This window comes from Cyclopterus lumpus, chromosome 8 (genome assembly GCF_009769545.1).
Source record: "Cyclopterus lumpus isolate fCycLum1 chromosome 8, fCycLum1.pri, whole genome shotgun sequence".
NCBI classification, from domain to species: Eukaryota; Metazoa; Chordata; class Actinopteri; order Perciformes; family Cyclopteridae; genus Cyclopterus; species Cyclopterus lumpus.
This window is the reverse complement of record NC_046973.1, coordinates 1,560,966-1,586,719: the sequence shown is the minus strand read 5'-3', so window position 1 is coordinate 1,586,719 and position 25,754 is coordinate 1,560,966. Positions and strand designations below refer to the sequence as shown.

General features: G+C 49.2%; 1 protein-coding gene across 3 annotated transcripts in view; it reads left to right on the top strand.

Annotated features, from left to right (window-relative positions):
- Positions 1-195: 195 nt before the first annotated feature.
- Positions 196-25,754, top strand: part of taok2a (TAO kinase 2a) — a 25,668-nt gene continuing 109 nt past the window's right edge. Inside the window, exons 1-21 of one of the 3 annotated variants that reach the window (XM_034538700.1) lie at positions 196-539; positions 5,304-5,444; positions 6,977-7,048; positions 7,198-7,299; positions 7,868-7,913; positions 7,994-8,090; positions 8,548-8,661; positions 8,820-8,911; positions 8,997-9,090; positions 12,159-12,240; positions 13,073-13,243; positions 15,542-15,751; positions 16,434-16,562; positions 17,184-17,420; positions 18,326-18,454; positions 18,532-18,735; positions 20,946-21,185; positions 21,256-21,477; positions 24,282-24,464; positions 24,823-25,550; positions 25,581-25,754. The exon at positions 25,581-25,754 is cut by the window's right edge and continues 109 nt beyond it. In XM_034538700.1, the coding sequence (XP_034394591.1) occupies positions 5,313-5,444; positions 6,977-7,048; positions 7,198-7,299; positions 7,868-7,913; positions 7,994-8,090; positions 8,548-8,661; positions 8,820-8,911; positions 8,997-9,090; positions 12,159-12,240; positions 13,073-13,243; positions 15,542-15,751; positions 16,434-16,562; positions 17,184-17,420; positions 18,326-18,454; positions 18,532-18,735; positions 20,946-21,185; positions 21,256-21,477; positions 24,282-24,464; positions 24,823-25,550; positions 25,581-25,754 (3,458 nt within the window). In that variant the 5' untranslated portion in view covers positions 196-539; positions 5,304-5,312. Of the gene's footprint in view, positions 540-5,303; positions 5,445-6,976; positions 7,049-7,197; positions 7,300-7,867; positions 7,914-7,993; positions 8,091-8,547; positions 8,662-8,819; positions 8,912-8,996; positions 9,091-12,158; positions 12,241-13,072; positions 13,244-15,541; positions 15,752-16,433; positions 16,563-17,183; positions 17,421-18,325; positions 18,455-18,531; positions 18,736-20,945; positions 21,186-21,255; positions 21,478-24,281; positions 24,465-24,822 lie in introns of all 3 variants that reach the window. The other 2 variants (XM_034538699.1, XM_034538698.1) reach the window with 2 other exon arrangements.

The window sequence follows — 25,754 nt, the reverse complement described above, 5'->3', positions numbered from 1 at the left end:
AATGCACAATATATAAAATAAATGGGATATAAGAAAAATACACAATATATAAAATAAATAGTATATAATAAGAAAAATGCACTGTGTGTGTGTGTGTATATATATATATATGATAAATAAATCGAACGAGATTAACAATCTAGTACAAAGGCTCGAAGGCTTTTTATTGCTTTTATTTCTGAAAACTCAAACCGGAAATGGAACGCATCGGCTTCCGGTCAGCTCTGGAGTCCCGCCCCGCCAGTCTGTGCCATCTTGGATTTTTTGCAAAGAACAAAAAAAAAAAAGCTCTGTGAGGAAACGAGCCCGACCTCGGGGGTTTTAGGTGCGACCAGCGGCGAGATTCGGCCAACCGTCGATTCATTCGTTTCTCTTCCGGGGACTTCTTCTTCTTCTTCGCTGGAAAATGGGCCGAACGTCGCGCTGATCCCCCACCGAGAGAGAGAGAGAGGAGACCCGGGCTATGAGGACGGAGGCTCGCTAGCTTCGGCTGCTAACAGTTCGTTTCTCGTTCCGGAACGGAACCACAATAAGTCGCGGTGAGTAAAGCTGCTGAGCCGCGGGACTCGAACCCACGACCCCGACCGCCCGCTGGTCTCTGGGTTGTTTGGGCCTCCAGTGGAAAATATGAATGGTTTGTATTCGGCTGCAGCTAAACGGGATGGGTCGTTGTTATTCATGGTTATCTAACGGTTATAATACCTCAATGTACAGGTACTAATACCTCACTGTAGAGGTACTGATACCTCACTGTACAGGTACTAATACCTCACTGTAGAGGTACTGATACCTCACTGTACAGGTACTAATACCTCACTGTAGAGGTACTGATACCTCACTGTACAGGTACTGATACCTCAATGTACAGGTACTAATACCTCACTGTGGAGGTACTGATACCTCACTGTACAGGTACTAATACCTCACTGTACAGGTACTAATACCTCACTGTACAGGTACTAATACCTCACTGTGGAGGTACTGATACCTCACTGTACAGGTACTAATACCTCACTGTACAGGTACTAATACCTCACTGTGGAGGTACTGATACCTCACTGTACAGGTACTAATACCTCACTGTACAGGTACTAATACCTCACTGTAGAGGTACTGATACCTCACTGTACAGGTACTGATACCTCAATGTACAGGTACTAATACCTCACTGTAGAGGTACTGATACCTCACTGTACAGGTACTAATACCTCACTGTGGAGGTACTGATACATCACTGTACAGGTACTAATACCTCACTGTAGAGGTACTAATACCTCACTGTGGAGGTACTAATACCTCACTGTAGAGGTACTAATTCCTCACTGTGCAGGTACTAATACCTCACTGTAGAGGTACTGATACCTCACTGTACAGGTACTAATACCTCACTGTGGAGGTACTGATACCACACTGTAAAGGTACTAATACCTCACTGTGGAGGTACTGATACCACACTGTGGAGGTACTAATACCTCACTGTAGAGGTACTGATACCTCACTGTACAGGTACTAATACCTCACTGTGGAGGTACTGATACCTCACTGTACAGGTACTAATACCTCACTGTGGAGGTACTGATACCTCACTGTACAGGTACTAATACCTCACTGTAGAGGTACTAATACCTCACTGTGGAGGTACTGATACCTCACTGTACAGGTACTAATACCTCACTGTAGAGGTACTGATACCTCACTGTACAGGTACTAATACCTCACTGTACAGGTACTAATACCTCACTGTGGAGGTAATGATACCTCACTGTAGAGGTACTAATACCTCACTGTGGAGGTAATGATACCTCACTGTAGAGGTACTAATACCTCACTGTGGAGGTAATGATACCTCACTGTAGAGGTACTAATACATCACTGTACAGGTACTAATACCTCACTGTAGAGGTACTGATACCTCACTCCAGAGGTACTGATACCTCACTGTACAGGTACTAATACCTCACTGTAGAGGTACTGATACCTCACTCCAGAGGTACTGATACCTCACTGTACAGGTACTAATACCTCACTGTGGAGGTACTGATACCTCACTGTACAGGTACTAATACCTCACTGTAGAGGTACTGATACCTCACTGTGGAGGTACTGATACCTCACTGTACAGGTACTAATACCTCACTGTACAGGTACTAATACCTCACTGTGGAGGTACTGATACCTCACTGTACAGGTACTAATACCTCACTGTACAGGTACTAATACCTCACTGTGGAGGTACTGATACCTCACTGTACAGGTACTAATACCTCACTGTGGAGGTACTGATACCTCACTGTACAGGTACTAATACCTCACTGTACAGGTACTAATACCTCACTGTGGAGGTACTGATACCTCACTGTACAGGTACTAATACCTCACTGTACAGGTACTAATACCTCACTGTACAGGTACTGATACCTCACTGTACAGGTACTAATACCACACTGTAGAGGTACTAATACCTCACTGTAGAGGTACTAATACCACACTGTAGAGGTACTAATACCTCACTGTAGAGGTACTAATACCACACTGTAGAGGTACTAATACCTCACTGTAGAGGTACTGATACTACACTAGAAGTACTGATAACACACTGTAGAGGTACTAATACCTTACTGTAGAGGTACTGATACTACACTAGAAGTACTGATAACACACTGTAGAGGTACTCATACCTTACTGTAGAGGTACTAATACTACACTAGAAGTACAAATACCACACTGTAGAGGTACTAATACCAAACTGTAGAAGTACTAATACTACACTAGAAGTACTGATAACACACTGTAGAGGTACTAATACCTCACTGTAGATGTACTAATACTACACTAGAAGTACAAATACCAAACTGTAGAAGTACTAATACTACACTAGAAGTACTGATAACACACTGTAGAGGTACTAATACCTCACTGTAGATGTACTAATACTACACTAGAAGTACTGATCACACACTAGAGGTACTAATACCTCACTGTAGAGGTACTAATACTACACTAGAAGTACTGATAACAAACTGTAGAGGTACTAATACCACACTGTAGAGGTACTAATACCAAACTGTAGAAGTACTAATACTACACTAGAAGTACTGATAACACACTGTAGAGGTACTAATACCTCACTGTAGATGTACTAATACTACACTAGAAGTACTGATCACACACTAGAGGTACTAATACCTCACTGTAGAGGTACTAATACCTCACTGTAGAGGTACTAATACTACACTAGAAGTACTGATAACAAACTGTAGAGGTACTAATACCACACTGTAGAGGTACTAATACCAAACTGTAGAAGTACTAATACTACACTAGAAGTACTGATACCACACTGTAGAGGTACTAATACCACACTGTAGAGGTACTAATACCACAGTACTAATACTATCATAATTATCACTATTATATAATTATCAACCTAATAAATAAAGAGAGCCCGGTTTTTATATCATGTTTTATGCATAGATATATATGTGTGTGTGTGTGTGTGTATCAAAATATATACATATTTGTATTTGTTTCCTTTCAGCCAACAACCGTTTTTTTTGGTAAACGATGAATTACCTCAGTTTAGTTTGTGTAGGTGTTGGTTTTTCCCACTTTCTTGAACGTCCCACTTGCATGGAGCTCCGTCGTGTTTCTAAACGTCTGCTTCCTTTGGAAAAAGACCCAAATAGAAACCACAAGACGTCGTGTCATGAATTATGTGGTGCATGTGTTGTCAGAAAACTACCACTTAGACATTATTACCACGACACCAGGACTCTGAACCCCCCATCACGTTTCACTCTCTGAGCTCCCTTCAAAATAAAAGTCCTGCCCCTCTAGGAAGGATGTGCTGTAAATCATTAAAAAAACATATTTCTTGACTAATTAACTTTACAACATTTTGGGAAGCAATATAATCTAAATATCCAACATTTTCTAAGTGTCTACAAGTGTAGGAAAAATAAACATCAACATATTTGAGTTTGTCACACGTGATGTGTTCAAGGACTGTCGGAAATGATGAAAATCTTTTTTTTACAGCGTCTGGTTGATAAACAGTGCAGTTTAGTGGATTTATTTAAAGAAAACCACCTGTATTTATTTATTTATATATATATATATATATATATATATATATATATATATATATATTATATGACAATTGGTGGGTACAAACAAATGATCAGATTAAATAATCTCTATATTTCCTCTACCTGGTTTTAATTGTTCCAGTATTGATTACAATAAATTAGGGCTGAGCCGTTTAGAAAACAAACATCTAACTGAGAGTAATTAGACGCCTGATATTAGAGGGAATACTCATTTTTACATAGAATATGTGTGGACCTGAACGTCTCTGCAGCGCCACGATATTTAATTAAAAATTGTATTTTCACAACATTTTGCACCTTCTGGGATTATTAAATTGCAGCCGGCCGCTTTGCAATTTTTGCTAAAAAATCTATATTGTTTATTTCTGGAGCAAAAGAATCAAACATTTACATTAAATACATTTTGTTTTTATCGCATCTCACTCGGCCAATCCGGAAGACGCTGGCGTCTTCTGTAGGAACACCTTTAATAAGGGAAATCCATGTTGAAGAGCACTTTCACTGAGCAGAGCCTGAACGCATCATGAGAAACGTTATCATTTACCTTCAGCCAGTACTCATGTTCACTGAGCAGAGCCTGAACGCATCATGAGAAACGTTATCATTTACCTTCAGCCAGTACTCATGTTCACTGAGCAGAGCCTGAACGCATCATGAGAACATTATCATTTACCTTCAGCCAGTACTCATGTTCACTGAGCGGAGCCTGAACGCATCATGAGAACGTTATCATTTACCTTCAGCCAGTACTCATGTTCACTGAGCAGAGCCTGAACGCATCATGAGAACGTTATCATTTACCTTCAGCGAGTACTCATGTTCACTGAGCAGAGCCTGAACGCATCATGAGAACGTTATCATTTACCTTCAGCCAGTACTCATGTTCACTGAGCAGAGCCTGAACGCATCATGAGAACGTTATCATTTACCTTCAGCCAGTACTCATGTTCACTGAGCAGAGCCTGAACACATCATCATGTAACTGAAGTGAACCTCCTGGTTCTCCGTTAGCGGTGCTGCTAACGTTACTAGCTCTCCTCCTGTTGGTCTAAACACTGATTGGTTGTTTACAAAGTCACATGATCAGAGAAAGATAAATACAAACAATGTTATTTGTCAGATTTTCCTACTGAGGTCTTGTGTTGACTTTTAACGTTCCCCCCCCCCCCCCCCCCCCCCCCCCTGTGTTTCCAGGCCCTGGCAATGCCCTCGAGTGTACGGGCGGGCAATCTGAAAGACCCCGAAGTGGCAGACCTCTTCTGCAAAGACGATCCGGAGAAGCTGTTCGCGGACCTCCGTGAGATCGGACATGGCAGCTTCGGAGCCGTTTACTTTGTGAGTCCCCCGGGTCTCTTTTAGGGAGCGGCCCTTGGTCTCGCTTACACAAGTCTTTATAGCGGTTCTGCTGCCAGGTCAGGTGGTCAGACCTGGTGAGACCTGGTCAGGTGGTCAGACCTGGTGAGACCTGGTCAGACCTGGTGAGACCTGGTCAGGTGGTCAGACCTGGTGAGACCTGGTCAGACCTGGTGAGACCTGGTCAGGTGGTCAGACCTGGTGAGACCTGGTCAGGTGGTCAGACCTGGTGAGACCTGGTCAGGTGGTCAGACCTGGTGAGACCTGGTCAGACCTGGTGAGACCTGGTCAGGTGGTCAGACCTGGTCAGGTGGTCAGACCTGGTGAGACCTGGTCAGGTGGTCAGACGTAGAATAAATGATCGTTCATAAAATATCACATTTAAAGCTTTGTTTTGCTTTTTCTGACATAAGCACTCGTCACACATGATGTGTTCAAGGACCGTCGGAAAGAGAGAAAAAAAACTGACGGGTTTTTACAGATTCTGGTTGTGATAAACGTAGTTTAGCCAACTCATCATTTCACGAGACAAAGAGGCAGAGAGACCGACCCGGTTCCTCTTCAGAACCCGGGTCCAGGGGCAGAAGTGACCTCAAACGCCTCTTCTCTCCACATGGAACGCTCCGTTGTGAGAGCTGATGTTTTTATGTCCACGCTCAAGCCTCACTTGGGATTAAGCACGTGGAAGAGATCTGAGAACATCCGGAGTATTAATGATGAATACAGTTTTTATGGATCGACGCGCATCTTTTGTCCTCCGCTCTCTGAACATGTCGGCGCCGCCCTCTGGCGCCACCAAGCGGTCTTAAAGGTCATTGCACGCTAAGTGGTTCATCGGTGCCTCTGGTGGAGGTTTGGAGGAACGCTTCTTCGCTGATCGGTTCACTCTTATTGTTTCATGCTGAATAACTCCTTTTAAATAAATGTGAGCACATCTCTGGTGAACGCACCATTTAAAGACGGGAAGGCCGAGCAGGTTTTCAAACGTAACAAAGGTTTTGTGTCCGTCGTCCTCCTCGAAGCAGATGAATGAACCTGCTGACGGATGAGACCCAACCAGGAAGTGAGACCCCAACCAGGAAGTAAGACCCCAACCAGGAAGTGAGACCCCAACCAGGAAGTGAACGTTTTCCAACTAAACGGCTCTTAGACTGTGTCTAACGACCCGGTGTGGGTGTGGCCTCTGGATGAAGGGGTCGAGGTTCAACGTGTCTAACGACCCGGTGTGGGTGTGGCCTCTGGATGAAGGGGTCGAGGTTCAACGTGTCTAACGACCCGGTGTGGGTGTGGCCTCTGGATGAAGGGGTCGAGGTTCAACGTGTCTAACGACCCGGTGTGGGTGTGGCCTCTGGATGAAGGGGTCGAGGTTCAACGTGTCTAACGACCCGGTGTGGGTGTGGCCTCTGGATGAAGGGGTCGAGGTTCAACGTGTCTAAAGACCCGGTGTGGGTGTGGCCTCTGGATGAAGGGGTCGAGGTTCAACGTGTCTAACGACCCCATGAACTGTGTTTCAGGCCCGAGACGTTCGCAACAATGAGGTGGTGGCCATCAAGAAGATGTCGTACAGCGGCAAGCAGACGAACGAGGTAACGTGTTTTCCTTTTATGGATTAAAGTCCCTCTTTCGGCTTTTTCTTCACTCTCTTGAATTTACATTTTACATTTTCCCCGTCGGACAATGAAACTCTTTTGGTTATTTTGTTGTAATTATTTTTATCTGTGTGTAAAATGTGCAGAAATGGCAGGACATCATCAAAGAGGTGAAGTTCCTGCAGAAGCTTCGGCACCCGAACACCATCGAGTACCGGGGCTGTTACCTGAAGGAGCACACGGCATGGGTACGCTGAGTGGACCAGCTAATTGATCATCGGAGCTGCTGATTGGTTGATTGATTGTTTCAGCTGCGTTGGGATTTGTTGTCGAAACAAAGTACTTTAATTTACTGCTGTTTTATACTACATCTCAGAGGGAGATATTGTACTTTTTACTCCACTACATTTATCTGACCGCTTTAGTCAGAATATATATTTGTTGATTTATATTTTATATATAAATATATTTTTAAAAAAAATATTTGTTGATTTTATATATAAATATATATTTAAATATATATGTATATTTACATATATATATATTATTAATACAATAAAAGCAAGAAATAGATAAAGATATATTATTACATATTAAACCACCTGCAGTATATCAAGTAATAGAAATAAGCTCCACCTTTTTTAAAGTGATGAACACATTAATCAATAGTTAAAATCCAACGATATAAAATATATGTATTCTGCATGATGAGTACTTTAACTTGTGATTCGTGAGACTGACAGACTTGTAACTCCTCCGTTACATCGTGTTGTTTACCACAACGATTGATTGATTGATTGATTGATTGGTTTTCAGCTGGTGATGGAGTACTGCCTCGGCTCGGCCTCAGACCTCCTGGAAGGTCAGTTTGATAAAACATTATTGATAATGTCTCTTGGTGGTTTCGTGTGTGTGACTCTTTTTGTCTTCTCGTCCTCCCAGTTCACAAAAAGCCGCTCCAGGAAATGGAAATAGCTGCTATTACCCATGGTGCACTGCAGGGATTAGCATATCTTCACTCTCACAACATGATTCACAGGTAACTGGTTTCACTGCTGGAATAATAATACATTTATTTATTTAATGTTTTAGAACAAATTGTCTTTAGATTATTTTCTGATTTAAAACCAAAAACAGAATTTAACTTTTGAACATCCAAAATCCTGTAAACTTAATTATATACAAATTATTAGTAAATACAGATGAACAAGTTCAATGAAATATACAATTATAAATATAACAAATAGCTTCATAGATAACTGTTCACTGGTAAATAAATGTAACTTAACTCTTATTTTGAAATCTTAGTATCAACAACTACACAACAAACTGAGCCACACTCTGAGGCGTGATGATGATTCCCTTTATCATCATTATTATTATTATTAACATACGGGGCCTCAAGGCTGACCCGCTTAATTTAACATCGGTATATTAATATTTAAAGATGCTACATGTAGCCTCCGTTAGTGCTAACGTGTGCTTTTGTTTTGTAGGGACGTGAAAGCAGGAAACATCCTGCTGACGGAGCCCGGTCAGGTCAAACTGGGGGACTTTGGTTCTGCTTCCATCGTGGCTCCGGCCAACTCCTTCGTGGGGACTCCGTACTGGTGAGGGTTCTGCTGAAGGAACAGCCGGTTGGAACCGGAAGGGTCCTAAAACACATCAGCTGTCATGTAAATAAACTCTAGGTTTAAAGTGTGGGTCTTTGTGGAGAGTGTGCCTCCTCCCCGGGAGGTTCTCAGCTGTGCGTTGTGTGTTTCTTCAGGATGGCTCCAGAGGTGATCCTGGCCATGGACGAGGGCCAGTATGATGGGAAGGTGGACGTCTGGTCGCTGGGCATCACCTCCATAGAGCTGGGTAAAGACCTCCTGTGGGCCTTAACCACCAGCAGACCCATCCAGACGGCCTTTCTTTAGTGTGACACTGTGCTCTCTTCCCACAGCGGAGAGGAAGCCCCCGCTATTCAACATGAACGCTATGAGTGCCTTATACCACATCGCTCAGAATGAAAGCCCCATCCTTCAGTCCAACCACTGGTGAGAACGCTGCTCCGTCTGCCCTGTAACTCTAGATTGAGTCTCCTTTAAGGCCTGACCCGCACTACTTCCTGTTTGTGAGTCTCCTTTAAGGCCTGACCCGCACTACTTCCTGTTTGTGAGTCTCCTTTAAGGCCTGACCCGCACTACTTCCTGTTTGTGAGTCTCCTTTAAGGCCTGACCCGCACTACTTCCTGTTTGTGAGTCTCCTTTAAGGCCTGACCCGCACTACTTCCTGTTTGTGAGTCTCCTTTAAGGCCTGACCCGCACTACTTCCTGTTTGTGAGTCTCCTTTAAGGCCTCACCCGCACTACTTCCTGTTTGTGAGTTTAAGGCCTCATCCACACTACTTCCTGTTTGTGAGTCTCCTTTAAGGCCTCACCCGCACTACTTCCTGTTTGTGAGTCTCCTTTAAGGCCTCACCCACACTACTTCCTGTTTGTGAGTCTCCTTTAAGGCCTCACCCACACTACTTCCTGTTTGTGAGTCTCCTTTAAGGCCTCACCCACACTACTTCCTGTTTGTGAGTCTCCTTTAAGGCCTCACCCGCACTACTTCCTGTTTGTGAGTCTCCCTTAAGGCCACACCCGCACTAGTTCCTGTTTGTGAGTCTCCTATAAGGCCACACCCACACTACTTCCTGTTTGTGAGTCTCCCTTAAGGCCACACCCGCACTAGTTCCTGTTTGTGAGTCTCCTATAAGGCCACACCCACACTACTTCCTGTTTGTGAGTCTCCTTTAAGGCCTCACCCACACTACTTCCTGTTTGTGAGTTTAAGGCTACATCCACACTACTTCCTGTTTGTGAGTTTAAGGCTACATCCACACTACTTCCTGTTTGTGAGTTTAAGGCTACATCCACACTACTTCCTGTTTGTGAGTTTAAGGCTACATCCACACTACTTCCTGTTTGTGAGTCTCCTTTAAGGCCACACCCACACTACTTCCTGTTTGTGAGTCTCCTTTAAGGCCTCACCCACACTACTTCCTGTTTGTGAGTTTAAGGCTACATCCACACTACTTCCTGTTTGTGAGTTTAAGGCTACATCCACACTACTTCCTGTTTGTGAGTTTAAGGCTACATCCACACTACTTCCTGTTTGTGAGTCTCCTTTAAGGCCACACTCACACTACTTCCTGTTTGTGAGTTTAAGGCTACATCCACACTACTTCCTGTTTGTGAGTTTAAGGCTACATCCACACTACTTCCTCTTTGTGAGTTTAAGGATACATTCACACTACTTCCTGTTTGTGAGTTTAAGGCTACATCCACACTACTTCCTGTTTGTGAGTTTAAGGCTACATCCACACTACTTCCTGTTTGTGAGTTTAAGGCTACAGCCACACTACTTCCTGTTTGTGAGTCTCCTTTAAGGCCACACTCACACTACTTCCTGTTTGTGAGTTTAAGGCTACATCCACACTACTTCCTGTTTGTGAGTTTAAGGCTACATCCACACTACTTCCTGTTTGTGAGTTTAAGGATACATTCACACTACTTCCTGTTTGTCAGTTTAAGGATACATTCACACTACTTCCTGTTTGTCAGTTTAAGGCTACATCCACATTACTTCCTGTTTGTGAGTTTAAGGATACATTCACACTACTTCCTGTTTGTCAGTTTAAGGCCTCACCCACACTACTTCCTGTTTGTGAGTTTAAGGCTACATCCACACTACTTCCTGTTTGTGAGTTTAAGGCCTCACCCACACTACTTCCTGTTTGTGAGTTTAAGGCTACATCCACACTACTTCCTGTTTGTGAGTTTAAGGCTACATCCACACTACTTCCTGTTTGTGAGTTTAAGGATACATTCACACTACTTCCTGTTTGTGAGTTTAAGGCTACATCCACACTACTTCCTGTTTGTGAGTTTAAGGCTACATCCACACTACTTCCTGTTTGTGAGTTTAAGGATACATCCACACTACTTCCTGTTTGTGAGTTTAAGGCTACATCCACACTACTTCCTGTTTGTGAGTTTAAGGCTACATCCACACTACTTCCTGTTTGTGAGTTTAAGGCTACATCCACACTACTTCCTGTTTGTGAGTTTAAGGCTACATCCACACTACTTCCTGTTTGTGAGTTTAAGGCTACATCCACACTACTTCCTGTTTGTGAGTTTAAGGCTACATCCACACTACTTCCTGTTTGTGAGTTTAAGGCCTCACCCACACTACTTCCTGTTTGTGAGTTTAAGGCTACATCCACACTACTTCCTGTTTGTGAGTTTAAGGCTACATCCACACTACTTCCTGTTTGTGAGTTTAAGGCTACATCCACACTACTTCCTGTTTGTGAGTTTAAGGCTACATCCACACTACTTCCTGTTTGTGAGTTTAAGGCTACATCCACACTACTTCCTGTTTGTGAGTTTAAGGCCTCACCCACACTACTTCCTGTTTGTGAGTTTAAGGCTACATCCACACTACTTCCTGTTTGTGAGTTTAAGGCTACATCCACACTACTTCCTGTTTGTGAGTTTAAGGCTACATCCACACTACTTCCTGTTTGTGAGTTTAAGGCTACATCCACACTACTTCCTGTTTGTGAGTTTAAGGCTACAGCCACACTACTTCCTGTTTGTGAGTTTAAGGCTACATCTCAGAGATATGAACATAGACTGAAGGTGTAACTGACCAAACACCATACATTATAATTATCTATAAACTGATATCTCATATTAATGAACTACTTTATTGTCTTTAAACAAGACCTGTAAATTAAGAAGTCAAGTATTAAATGTATCATCAAAACATTTGATTTGGCTGCTAAATGTTTACTCAAATGTAGATTTTTCTTTTGTAAAATCCCTAGACGTTAGAAATATATAAAATAAAGACATGTTTTGGAAATTTTAAATTTCTCTAATTTTTAAAAATAATAATCTACCTAGCAACATGATAGTTTGTTTATTTACGAGAGATGCTGCTACGCTAAAAGGACACTTTAAATAAAAGTCATTAATTTGCTCTCGATTTGCTCTTTTCCCGTTATTAATTATTGTTGTTGTTGTTGTTATTATTATTATTATTAAACGACACAATCACGTGTTTCTCTGCAGGTCTGATTCCTTCCGCAACTTTGTGGACTCCTGCCTGCAGAAGATTCCTCAGGACCGGCCGACCTCGGACGTGTTGCTGAATGTGAGAACCGGCTTCATGTCCACAAACATAAACCCTCTTCTTCACCGCGGTCTCGCTCACTCTCCTCCCTCCTCCCTCCTCCCTCCTCCCTCCTCCCTCCTTGCCTCCTCCCTCCTTGCCTCCTCCCTCCTCCCTCCTTGCCTCCTCCCTCCCCTCCTCCTCCCCTCCTCCCTCCCCTCCTCCTCCCTCTCTCCTCTCCTCCCTCCCTCCCTCTCTCCTCTCCTCCCTCCTCCCTCCTTGCCTCCTCCCTCCCCTCCTCCCTCCCTCCCCTCCTCCTCCCCTCCTCTCCTCCCTCCTCCTCCTCCCTCCTCCCTCCTCCCTCCTTGCCTCCCCCCTCCCCTCCTCCCTCCCTCCTCTCCTCCCTCCTCCTCCCTCCTCCCTCCTCCCTCCTTGCCTCCTCCCTCCTCCCTCCTCCCTCCTTGCCTCCTCCCTCCTCCCTCCTTGCCTTCCTCCCTCTCCTCCCTCCCTCCCCTCCTCCCTCCTCCCTCCCCTCCTCCTCCCCTCCTCCCTCCCTCCCTCCTCTCCTCCCTCCTCCTCCCTCCTCCCTCCTTGCCTCCTCCCTCCTCCCTCCTCCCTCCTCCCTCCTTGCCTCCTCCCTCCTCCCTCCTTGCCTCCTCCCTCTCCTCCCTCCCTCCCCTCCTCCCTCCTCCCTCCTTGCCTCCTCCCTCCCCTCCTCCTCCCCTCCTCCCTCCCTCCCTCCTCCTCCCTCCTCCCTCCTTGCCTCCTCCCTCCTCCCTCCTCCCTCCTCCCTCCTTGCCTCCTCCCTCCTCCCTCCTTGCCTCCTCCCTCCCCTCCTCCTCCCTCCTCCCTCCTCCCTCCTTGCCTCCTGCAGCACCGCTTCCTGTGCCGTGAGCGCCCGCTGACGGTGATCATGGATCTGATCGCGCGCACTAAAGACGCCGTGAGAGAACTCGACAACCTGCAGTACCGCAAGATGAAGAAGATCCTCTTCCACGAGACCCAGCAGAACGGACCCGTGTCCGAGGGAGGAGAGGATGAGGAGGTGAGGAGGGAGGAGGAAGGGAGGGAGGGAGGAGAGGAAGGGAGGAGAGGAGGGAGGGAGGAGAGAGGAAAAGGGCACAAAGATAGGAAGTATAGTACAGACGCATGAGTCACCAGAGGATTCTAAATTAAAGCCCGATGTAGTAGCCTCCTGTTTCACTCCTGCAGGAGGTGGAGCCCGACGTAGTAGTCTCATGTCTCATGTTTCATGTGCTCCTGCAGGAGGTGGAGCCCGACGTAGTAGTCTCATGTCTCATGTTTCATGTGCTCCTGCAGGAGGTGGAGCCCGATGTAGTAGCCTCATGTCTCATGTTTCATGTGCTCCTGCAGGAGGTGGAGCCCGACGTAGTAGTCTCATGTTTCATGTGCTCCTGCAGGAGGTGGAGCCCGACGTAGTAGTCTCATGTCTCATGTTTCATGTGCTCCTGCAGGAGGTGGAGCCCGACGTAGTAGTCTCATGTCTCATGTTTCATGTGCTCCTGCAGGAGGTGGAGCCCGATGTAGTAGCCTCATGTCTCATGTTTCATGTGCTCCTGCAGGAGGTGGAGCCCGACGTAGTAGTCTCATGTTTCATGTGCTCCTGCAGGAGGTGGAGCCCGATGTAGTAGTCTCATGTCTCATGTTTCATGTGCTCCTGCAGGAGGTGGAGCCCGACGAAGTAGTCTCATGTTTCATGTGCTCCTGCAGGAGGTGGAGCCCGACGTAGTAGTCTCATGTCTCATGTTTCATGTGCTCCTGCAGGAGGTGGAGCCCGACGAAGTAGTCTCATGTTTCATGTGCTCCTGCAGGAGGTGGAGCCCGATGTAGTAGCCTCATGTCTCATGTTTCATGTGCTCCTGCAGGAGGTGGAGCCCGATGTAGTAGTCTCATGTTTCATGTGCTCCTGCAGGAGGTGGAGCCCGACGTAGTAGCCTCATGTTTCATGTGCTCCTGCAGGAGGTGGAGCCCGACGTAGTAGCCTCATGTTTCATGTGCTCCTGCAGGAGGTGGAGCCCGACGTAGTAGCCTCATGTTTCATGTGCTCCTGCAGGAGGTGGAGCCCGACGTAGTAGCCTCATGTTTCATGTGCTCCTGCAGGAGGTGGAGCCCGATGTAGTAGCCTCATGTTTCATGTGCTCCTGCAGGAGGTGGAGCCCGACGTAGTAGCCTCATGTTTCATGTGCTCCTGCAGGAGGTGGAGCCCGACGTAGTAGCCTCATGTTTCATGTGCTCCTGCAGGAGGTGGAGCCCGACGTAGTAGCCTCATGTTTCATGTGCTCCTGCAGGAGGTGGAGCCCGACGTAGTAGCCTCATGTCTCATGTGCTCCTGCAGGAGGTGGAGCCCGACGTAGTAGCCTCATGTTTCATGTGCTCCTGCAGGAGGTGGAGCCCGATGTAGTAGCCTCATGTTTCATGTGCTCCTGCAGGAGGTGGAGCCCGACGTAGTAGCCTCATGTTTCATGTGCTCCTGCAGGAGGTGGAGCCCGACGTAGTAGCCTCATGTTTCATGTGCTCCTGCAGGAGGTGGAGCCCGACGTAGTAGCCTCATGTTTCATGTGCTCCTGCAGGAGGTGGAGCCCGACGTAGTAGCCTCATGTTTCATGTGCTCCTGCAGGAGGTGGAGCCCGATGTAGTAGCCTCATGTTTCATGTGCTCCTGCAGGAGGTGGAGCCCGACGTAGTAGCCTCATGTTTCATGTGCTCCTGCAGGAGGTGGAGCCCGACGTAGTAGCCTCATGTTTCATGTGCTCCTGCAGGAGGTGGAGCCCGACGTAGTAGCCTCATGTTTCATGTGCTCCTGCAGGAGGTGGAGCCCGACGTAGTAGCCTCATGTCTCATGTGCTCCTGCAGGAGGTGGAGCCCGACGTAGTAGCCTCATGTTTCATGTGCTCCTGCAGGAGGTGGAGCCCGATGTAGTAGCCTCATGTTTCATGTGCTCCTGCAGGAGGTGGAGCCCGACGTAGTAGCCTCATGTTTCATGTGCTCCTGCAGGAGGTGGAGCCCGACGTAGTAGCCTCATGTTTCATGTGCTCCTGCAGGAGGTGGAGCCCGACGTAGTAGCCTCATGTTTCATGTGCTCCTGCAGGAGGTGGAGCCCGACGTAGTAGCCTCATGTTTCATGTGCTCCTGCAGGAGGTGGAGCCCGACGTAGTAGCCTCATGTCTCATGTGCTCCTGCAGGAGGTGGAGCCCGACGTAGTAGCCTCATGTCTCATGTGCTCCTGCAGGAGGTGGAGCCCGACGTAGTAGCCTCATGTCTCATGTGCTCCTGCAGGAGGTGGAGCCCGACGTAGTAGCCTCATGTCTCATGTGCTCCTGCAGGAGGTGGAGCAGTACCTGCTGCGGACCGGCACCGTCAACAGCATGGAGAGCTCCCAGTCCGTTCCCAGCATGTCCATCTCGGCCAGTTCCCACAGCAGCTCGGTCAACAGTCTGGCCGACGCCTCCGACGACAGCAGCGGAGAGATGGCCATGATGCAGGAGGGAGAGCACACCGTCACCTCCAACAGCTCCATCATCCACCGGCCCACGGTAACAACAACAACAACAACAACAACTACTACTAAACGACCTCCTGCTCCGTGCAACTCATCACTTAATAACATGACACGCCTCCTTCTCCTATTCCTCCTCCTCCTATTCCTCCTCCTCGTCCTGCTCTTCCTCCTCCTGCTCTTCCTCCTCCTCCCTCCTCCGCCTCCTCCTGCTCTTCCTCCTCCTCCTCGTCCTGCTCTTCCTCCTCCTGCTCTTCCTCCTTCTCCCTCCTCCGCCTCCTCCTGCTCTTCCTCCTCCTCCTCCTCCTCCTGCTCTTCCTCCTCCTCCTCCTGCTCTTCCTCCTCTTCCTCCCTCCTCCTGCTCTTCCTCCTCCTCCTCCCTCCTCCTCTTCCTCCTCCTGCTCCTCCTGCTCCTCCTCCTCCCTCCTCCGCCTCCTCCTGCTCTTCCTCTTCCTCCTCCTCCTCCTCCTGCTCTTCCTCTTCCTCCCTCCTCCGCCTCCTCCTGCTCTTCCTCCTCCTCCTCCTGCTATTCCTCTTCCTCCTCTTCCTCCCTCCTCCTGCTCTTCCTCCTCCTCCTCCCTCTTCCGCCTCCTCCTCCTCTTCCTCCTCCTCCGCCTCCTCCTGCTCTTCCTCCTACTCCTCTTCCTCCTGCTCCTCCTGCTCCTCCTACTCCTCTTCCTCCTCCTCCTCCTGCTCCTCCTGCTCCTCCTCCTCCTCAGGGCCAGGATAACATCTATGATGACCCGTACCAGCCAGAGATGGACCAACCTCAGGCTCCTTCAGCCGGACGCCGTCGAGCTTATTACCGCAACCGGGACCACTTCGCCACCATCCGGACCGCCTCCTTGGTGAGTCCTCCTGCTCCTGGTCCTCCTCCTCCTCCTTCTCCTCCTCCTCGAGGAGCAGCAGTGTGTTATTGATTCAGATTTTGTTTGATGGTCAAAATTATTCCAGATTTTCTTCATCGCTGTTGTTTTTAGTTCTATTTGAAGCGTAAACAAATAAACTGGAGTCGGACTCCTTTAACTTCTCCTCCTCATCCTCCTCCTGCTCCTCCTCTTCCTCCTCCTGCTCCTCCTCTTCCTCCTCCTCCTGCTCCTCCTCTTCCTCCTCCTCCTGCTTCTACTCCTCCTGCTCCTGCTCTTCCTCCTCATCCTCTCCTCCCCCTCCTCCTGCTCCTCCTCTTCCTCCTCATCCTCCTCATCCTCTCCTCCCCCTCCCCCTCCTCCTCCTCATCCTCCTCCTCTCCTCCCCCTCCTCCTGCTCCTCCTCTTCCTCCTCCTCCTCCTGCTCTTCCTCCTCATCCTCCTCATCCTCTTGCTCCTCCTCCTCCTCTTCCTCCTGCTCTTCCTCCTCATCCTCTCCTCCCCCTCCTCCTGCTCCTCCTCTACCTCCTGCTCCTCCTCCTCCTCCTGCTCCTCCTCTTGCTCCTCTTGCTCCTCCTCCTCCTCCCCCCTCTCTTCCTCCAGGTCACCCGTCAGATCCAGGAGCACGAGCAGGGCTCGGCCCTGCGGGAGCAGATGTCCGGCTACAAGCGCATGCGGCGGCAGCACCAGAAGCAGCTGATGGGTCTGGAGAACAAGCTGAAGGCGGAGATGGACGAGCACCAGCTGAAGCTGGACAAGGAGCTGGAGAACCAGAGGAACAGCTTCTCCTCCGAGGCCGACAAGCTGTGCAAGAGGCACCAGGCCATCCTGGAGAAGGAGGTGAGGGAGCCTGAACGCATCATGAGTTCACATGTTCACATGATCACATGTTCTCCTGGCCACATGTTCCCCTGGTCACGTGTTCTCCTGGTCACGTGTTCTCCTGGTCACATGTTCCCCTGGTCACGTGTTCTCCTGGTCACGTGTTCTCCTGGTCACATGTTCCCCTGGTCACGTGTTCTCCTGGTCACGTGTTCTCCTGGTCACATGTTCCCCTGGTCACGTGTTCTCCTGGTCACGTGTTCACATGATCACATGTTCTCCTGGCCACATGTTCTCCTGGCCACATGTTCTCCTGGCCACATGTTCTCCTGGCCACATGTTCCCCTGGTCACGTGTTCTCCTGGGCACGTGTTCTCCTGGTCACATGTTCTCCTGGTCACATAGTCACATGTTCTCCTGGTCACGTGTTCTCCTGGGCACATGTTCTCCTGGCCACGTGTTCTCCTGGTCACATGTTCCCCACGTCACATGTTCTCCTGGCCACATGTTCTCCTGGTCACATGTTCTCCTGGTCACATGTTCCCCATGTCACATGTTCCCCATGTCACATGTTCTCCTGGTCACATAGTCACATGTTCTCCTGGCCACATGTTCTCCTGGTCACATAGTCACATGTTCTCCTGGCCACATGTTCTCCTGGTCACATAGTCACATGTTCCCCATGCCACATGTTCTCCTGGTCACATGTTCTCCTGGTCACATAGTCACATGTTCTCCTGGTCACATAGTCACATGTTCTCCTGGTCACATGTTCTCCTGGTCACATAGTCACATGTTCTCCTGGCCACATGTTCTCCTGGTCACATGTTCTCCTGGCCACATGTTCCCCATGTCACATGTTCTCCTGGCCACATGTTCTCCTCTTGGAGGATGTTCTCTAACTCCCTCTTGTCGTCCTGCAGGTGAAGGCGGCGCTGGCGGAGGAGAAGAAGTTCCAGCAGCACATACTGGGCCAGCAGAAGAAGGAGCTCACCAGTTTACTGGAGTCCCAGAAACGCCAGTACCGCCAGCGCAAAGACCAGCTGAAAGAGGTCAGAGGTCAAACACTCGCAGTCGGGAACCTCCGAGGAGAACCTCCCCACTCAGTCTCTTCTCCGTGTCTCAACAGGAGCTGAGCGAGAACCAGTCGACCCCGAAGAGGGAGAAGCAGGAGTGGCTGGTGCGTCAGAAGGAGTGCATGCAGCAGATGCAGGCGGAGGAGGAGGCCGGCCTGCTGCGGAGGCAGCGGCAGTACTACGAGCTGCAGAGCCGCCAGTACAAGAGGAAGATGCTGCTGGCTCGGCACAACCTGGAGCAGGACCTGCTGCGGGAGGTACCGGGCTTTTCAAAATAAAGCTCCTGGAACACAAAACATTGAAACAATATCATCTAAATATCCAAGTGTTCCAAGTGTGTGCACGTTTTACTAATGTTGGAAATCCACATGTTTTATATATTCAACTATTTATGATTCCAGCCTCTCTCTCCTCCTCTCATCTCTCCTCATCTCATCTCATCTCATCTCCTCTCATGTCATGTCATCTCCTCCTCTCATCTCTCCTCCTCTCATCTCTCCTCCTCTCATCTCTCCTCATCTCATCTCATCTCATCTCCTCTCATCTCATCTCATCTCCTCTCATGTCATGTCATCTCCTCTCCTCATCTCTCCTCCTCTCATCTCTCCTCCTCTCATCTCTCCTCATCTCATCTCTCCTCATCTCATCTCATCTCATCTCATCTCCTCTCATGTCATGTCATCTCCTCTCCTCATCTCTCCTCCTCTCATCTCTCCTCCTCTCATCTCTCCTCATCTCATCTCATCTCATCTCCTCTCATGTCATGTCATCTCCTCTCCTCATCTCTCCTCCTCTCATCTCTCCTCCTCTCATCTCTCCTCATCTCATCTCATCTCATCTCATCTCATCTCCTCTCATGTCATGTCATCTCCTCTCCTCATCTCTCCTCCTCTCATCTCATCTCTCCTCATCTCATCTCATCTCATCTCATCTCCTCTCATGTCATGTCATCTCCTCTCCTCATCTCTCCTCCTCTCATCTCTCCTCCTCTCATCTCCTCTCATGTCATGTCATCTCCTCTCCTCATCTCTCCTCCTCTCATCTCTCCTCCTCTCATCTCATCTCATCTCATCTCATCTCCTCTCATCTCCTCTCCTCTCATGTCATGTCATCTCCTCTCCTCTCCTCTCATCTCATCTCATCTCATCTCTCCTCCTCTCCTCTCCTCTCCTCTCATCTCATCTCTCCTCATCTCATCTCTCCTCATCTCATCTCATCTCCTCTCATCTCATCTCATCTCCTCTCATGTCATGTCATCTCCTCTCCTCATCTCTCCTCCTCTCATCTCATCTCTCCTCATCTCATCTCATCTCATCTCATCTCCTCTCATGTCATGTCATCTCCTCTCCTCATCTCTCCTCCTCTCATCTCTCCTCCTCTCATCTCCTCTCATGTCATGTCATCTCCTCTCCTCATCTCTCCTCCTCTCATCTCTCCTCCTCTCATCTCATCTCATCTCATCTCATCTCCTCTCATCTCCTCTCCTCTCATGTCATGTCATCTCCTCTCCTCTCCTCTCATCTCATCTCATCTCATCTCTCCTCCTCTCCTCTCCTCTCCTCTCATCTCATCTCTCCTCATCTCATCTCTCCTCATCTCATCTCATCTCCTCTCATGTCATGTCATCTCCTCTCCTCATCTCTCCTCCTCTCATCTCTCCTCATCTCATCTCTCCTCATCTCATCTCATCTCATCTCCTCTCATGTCATGTCATCTCCTCTCCTCTCCTCTCCTCTCATCTCATCTCTCCTCCTCTCCTCTCCTCTCCTCTCCTCTCCTCTCATCTCTCCTCATCTCATCTCATCTCATCTCATCTCCTCTCCTCTCATGTCATGTCATCTCCTCTCCTCTCCTCTCATCTCATCTCATCTCATCTCTCCTCCTCTCCTCTCCTCTTCTCCTCTCCTCTCCTCTCCTCTCCTCTCATCTCATCTCTCCTCATCTCATCTCATCTCTCCTCATCTCATCTCATCTCATCTCCTCTCATGTCATGTCATCTCCTCTCCTCATCTCTCCTCCTCTCATCTCTCCTCATCTCATCTCTCCTCATCTCATCTCATCTCATCTCCTCTCCTCTCATGTCATGTCATCTCCTCTCCTCTCCTCTCCTCTCATCTCATCTCTCCTCCTCTCCTCTCCTCTTCTCCTCTCCTCTCCTCTCCTCTCCTCTCATCTCTCCTCATCTCATCTCATCTCATCTCATCTCCTCTCATCTCCTCTCCTCTCATGTCATGTCATCTCCTCTCCTCTCCTCTCCTCTCCTCTCATCTCCTCTCCTCTTCTCCTCTCATCTCTCCTCCTCTCCTCTCCTCTCCTCTCCTCTCATCTCATCTCTGTAATTATTTTGAGTACAAACGCACAAATAATCAGGATTTAAATGAGATGTTTCCCTAAAAAAACCACAAAAGCAGAACTTCTGACACTCCTCCTCCTCCTCCTCCTCCTCCTCCTCCTCCTCCTCCTCCAGGACCTGAACAAGAAGCAGACCCAGAAGGACCTGGAGTGTGCCATGCTGCTGCGGCACCACGAGTCCACCCAGGAGCTGGAGTTCAGGCAGCTGGGCTCGGTGCAGCGGACCCGGGCCGATCTGATCCGGACCCAGCACCAGACGGAGCTGACCAACCAGATGGAGTACAACAAGCGGCGCGAGCAGGAGCTGAGGCAGAAGCACACCGTGGAGGTCCGGCAGCAGCCCAAGAGCCTGAAGGTGAGTCCAGCTTCAGATCCACGAGTAAACATCCAGCGCCGCCCCGGTTGTAATCCAAACCCGGTCTCAGTCCAAAGAGCTGCAGATCAAGCGTCAGTTCCAGGAGACCTGTAAGATCCAGACCCGGCAGTACAAAGCCCTGAGGAACCACCTGCTGGAAAGCACTCCCAAGTCCGACCACAAGGCCGTCCTCAAACGCCTCAAAGAGGAGCAGACGCGTAAGCTGGCCATCTTGGCCGAGCAGTACGACCACTCCATCAACGACATGCTGTCCACACAGGCTGTGAGTAAGGCAAGGAAACCCCGCGCACCTGCTGCACGACAACAACAACACCTAGTACATGCTGCACGACAACAACAACACCTAGCACCTGCTGCACGACAACAACAACACCTAGTACATGCTGCACGACAACAACAACACCTAGCACCTGCTGCACGACAACAACAACACCTAGCACATGCTGAACAACAACAACAACGCCTAGTACATGCTGCACGACAACAACAACGCCTAGTACATGCTGCACGACAACAACAACACCTAGTACATGCTGCACGACAACAACAACGCCTAGTACATGCTGCACGACAACAACACCTAGTACATGCTGCACGACAACAACAACACCTAGTACATGCTGCACGACAACAACACCTAGTACATGCTGCACGACAACAACAACACCTAGTACATGCTGCACGACAACAACAACGCCTAGTACATGCTGCACGACAACAACAACAACAACACCTAGTACATGCTGCACGACAACAACACCACCTAGTACCTGCTGCACGACAACAGCAACACCTAGTACATGCTGCATGACAACAACAACAACAACACCTAGCACATGCTAAACAACAACAACAACTAGCACCTGCTGCACAACAACAATACCTAGCACATGCTGCACAACAACAACAACTAGCACCTGCTGCACGACAACAACAACACCTAGCACATGCTGCATGACAACAACAACACCTAGTACATGCTGCACAACAACAACAACACCTAGTACATGCTGCACGACAACAACAACGCCTAGTACATGCTGCACGACAACAACAACACCTAGTACATGCTGCACGACAACAACAACGCCTAGTACCTGCTGCACGACAACAACAACACCTAGTACATGCTGCACGACAACAACAACACCTAGTACATGCTGCACGACAACAACAACAACAACACCTAGTACATGCTGCACGACAACAACACCACCTAGTACCTGCTGCACGACAACAGCAACACCTAGTACATGCTGCATGACAACAACAACAACAACACCTAGCACATGCTAAACAACAACAACAACTAGCACCTGCTGCACAACAACAATACCTAGCACATGCTGCACAACAACAACAACTAGCACCTGCTGCACGACAACAACAACACCTAGCACATGCTGCACGACAACAACAACACCTAGTACATGCTGCACAACAACAACAACACCTAGTACATGCTGCACGACAACAACAACGCCTAGTACATGCTGCACGACAACAACAACACCTAGTACATGCTGCACGACAACAACAACGCCTAGTACCTGCTGCACGACAACAACAACACCTAGTACATGCTGCACGACAACAACAACACCTAGTACATGCTGCACGACAACAACAACAACAACACCTAGTACATGCTGCACGACAACAACACCACCTAGTACCTGCTGCACGACAACAGCAACACCTAGTACATGCTGCATGACAACAACAACAACAACACCTAGCACATGCTAAACAACAACAACAACTAGCACCTGCTGCACAACAACAATACCTAGCACATGCTGCACAACAACAACAACTAGCACCTGCTGCACGACAACAACAACACCTAGCACATGCTGCACGACAACAACAACACCTAGTACATGCTGCACAACAACAACAACACCTAGCACATGCTGCACAACAACAACACCACCTAGTACCTGCTGCACGACAACAGCAACACCTAGTACATGCTGCACGACAACAACAACACCTAGTACATGCTGCACGACAACAACAACACCTAGCACATGCTGCACGACAACAACAACACCTAGTACATGCTGCACGACAACAACAACACCTAGTACATGCTGCACGACAACAACAACACCTAGTACATGCTGCACGACAACAACAACACCTAGTACATGCTGCACGACAACAACAACACCTAGTACATGCTGCACGACAACAACAACACCTAGCACCTGCTGCACGACAACAACAACACCTAGTACATGCTGCACAACAACAACAACACCTAGCACATGCTGCACGACAACAACACCACCTAGTACCTGCTGCACGACAACAGCAACACCTAGTACATGCTGCATGACAACAACAACAACAACACCTAGCACATGCTAAACAACAACAACAACTAGCACCTGCTGCACAACAACAATACCTAGCACATGCTGCACAACAACAACAACTAGCACCTGCTGCACGACAACAACAACACCTAGCACATGCTGCACGACAACAACAACACCTAGTACATGCTGCACAACAACAACAACACCTAGTACCTGCTGCACGACAACAACAACACCTAGTACATGCTGCACGACAACAACAACACCTAGCACATGCTGCACGACAACAACAACACCTAGCACATGCTGAACAACAACAACAACTAGCACCTGCTGCACAACAACAATACCTAGCACATGCTGCACAACGACAACAACAACACCTAGCACCTGCTGCACAACAACAACAACTAGCACATGCTACTGCACAACAACAACAACCCCGCACACCTGCTGCACGACAACAACACCTACCACATGCTACTGCACAACAACTAGCACATGCTGCACAACAACTAGCACATGCTGCACAACACCTAGCACATGCTGCACGACAACAACAACAACTAGCACATGCTGCTGCACAACAACAACACACATATTTTACGGTCACCTTCATGACCGTCGTCTTCGTCGCCGTCGCCTTCATGACCGTCGTCGTCTCCGTCACCGTCATCTTCATTGCCGTCGTCTTCGTCACTGTGCCTCCTCTGACCCCGAGGCTCCTCCTCCTCTCTCCTCCCCACAGCTGCGTCTGGACGAAACCCAGGAGGCCGAGTACCAGGTCCTGAGGATGCAGCTGCAGCAGGAGCTGGAGCTGCTGAACGCCTACCAGAGCAAGATCAAGATCCACACGGACTCCCAGCATGAGAGGGAGGTGAAGGACCTGGAGCAGAGGGTCTCCATCCGCCGGGCGCTGCTGGAGCAACGGGTAAGGCCCGACACGGAGGTCACAAGGTCACGAGCTATTGATCGATGATTGGTGCATCTTCAAATAATCTATGATGGTTATTTATTTTTTCCTTTTTAAAATGTTGCAAAATAGTGAAAAAAGTTATTCAGTTTATGATCAGAAAGTCAGACTAATATGTTTGTTTTTGTTGTTGTTGTTGTAATAATCTGATGGTTACTTTTCCTTTTTTAAATGTTGGAAAATAGTGAAAAATGGAAAAGTGTACATGGTAAAAACCAATGTTAAGTCAGTTATCAGATTGTCAGACTGGTATTTCTCTAGATGTTTGTTGTTGTTGTCGTTGTCGCCGCTAACAAAGTAAACGTGTCTCCGTCAGATCGAGGAGGAGATGCTGTCTCTGCAGAACGAGCGGTCGGAGCGCATCCGGACGCTCCTGGAGCGCCAGGCCCACGAGATCGAGGCCTTCGACTCGGAGAGCATGCGCCTGGGCTTCAGCAACATGGCGCTGAGCGGCATCCCGGCCGAGGCCTTCAACCAGGGCTACCCGACCCCCAGCCCGTCCTCGGGCTCCGGCGGCTGGCCCTCGCGGCCCGTCCCGCGCTCCGGCAGCCACTGGAGCCACAGTGTGCAGAACTCGGTGGCCACGCCCTCATGGCGCAGCCAGAACCACGGAGGAGGAGGAGGAGGAGGCAGCTTCATCCGGGCCGAGTCCATCACCTCCTCCCACGGCCTCGGCAGGGACAGCGAGATGCACAAGAGCAGCAGGGGCCACCCGCCCTCCTCTTCCTCCTCCTCTCATTCCTCCTCCTCCTCCCATCACCACCACCACCACCACCCCCACCCTCAGCCCCAGCAGCAGCACTACCTCCCCCAGCACTACCAGCACCACCAGAGCACGCCGCAGCTGTACCGCGAGAGCCACGACAGCCGGGAGCGCGACCGCCCCAGAGAGTGGGTGGGAGGAGGAGGAGGAGGCGCAGGGGGAGGAGGAGGAGGCCACTACCCCCACCAATCCCAGCTCCACCACCACCACCTCGCCACACATGCCTCCTCCCAGTCCTTGGCTCTGCTGCCTCCCCCGCCGCCGCCTCCCCCGATCTCCCTCTCCTCCTCCTCCCCGCCCTCCTCCGCCTCCTCCTCCTCCTCGTCTCAGGGAGGCTACGGCGGCCTGAGCATCCGGGGCCCCGGCCTCATGGCCCTCAGGAACAGCCCCCAGCCCCTGAGGAGGACGGCCTCCGGGGGGCCAGGGGGGGGCGGGGGGAGCGACGGGGGGCTGAGCCGGAGCACGTCAGTCACCTCCCACATCTC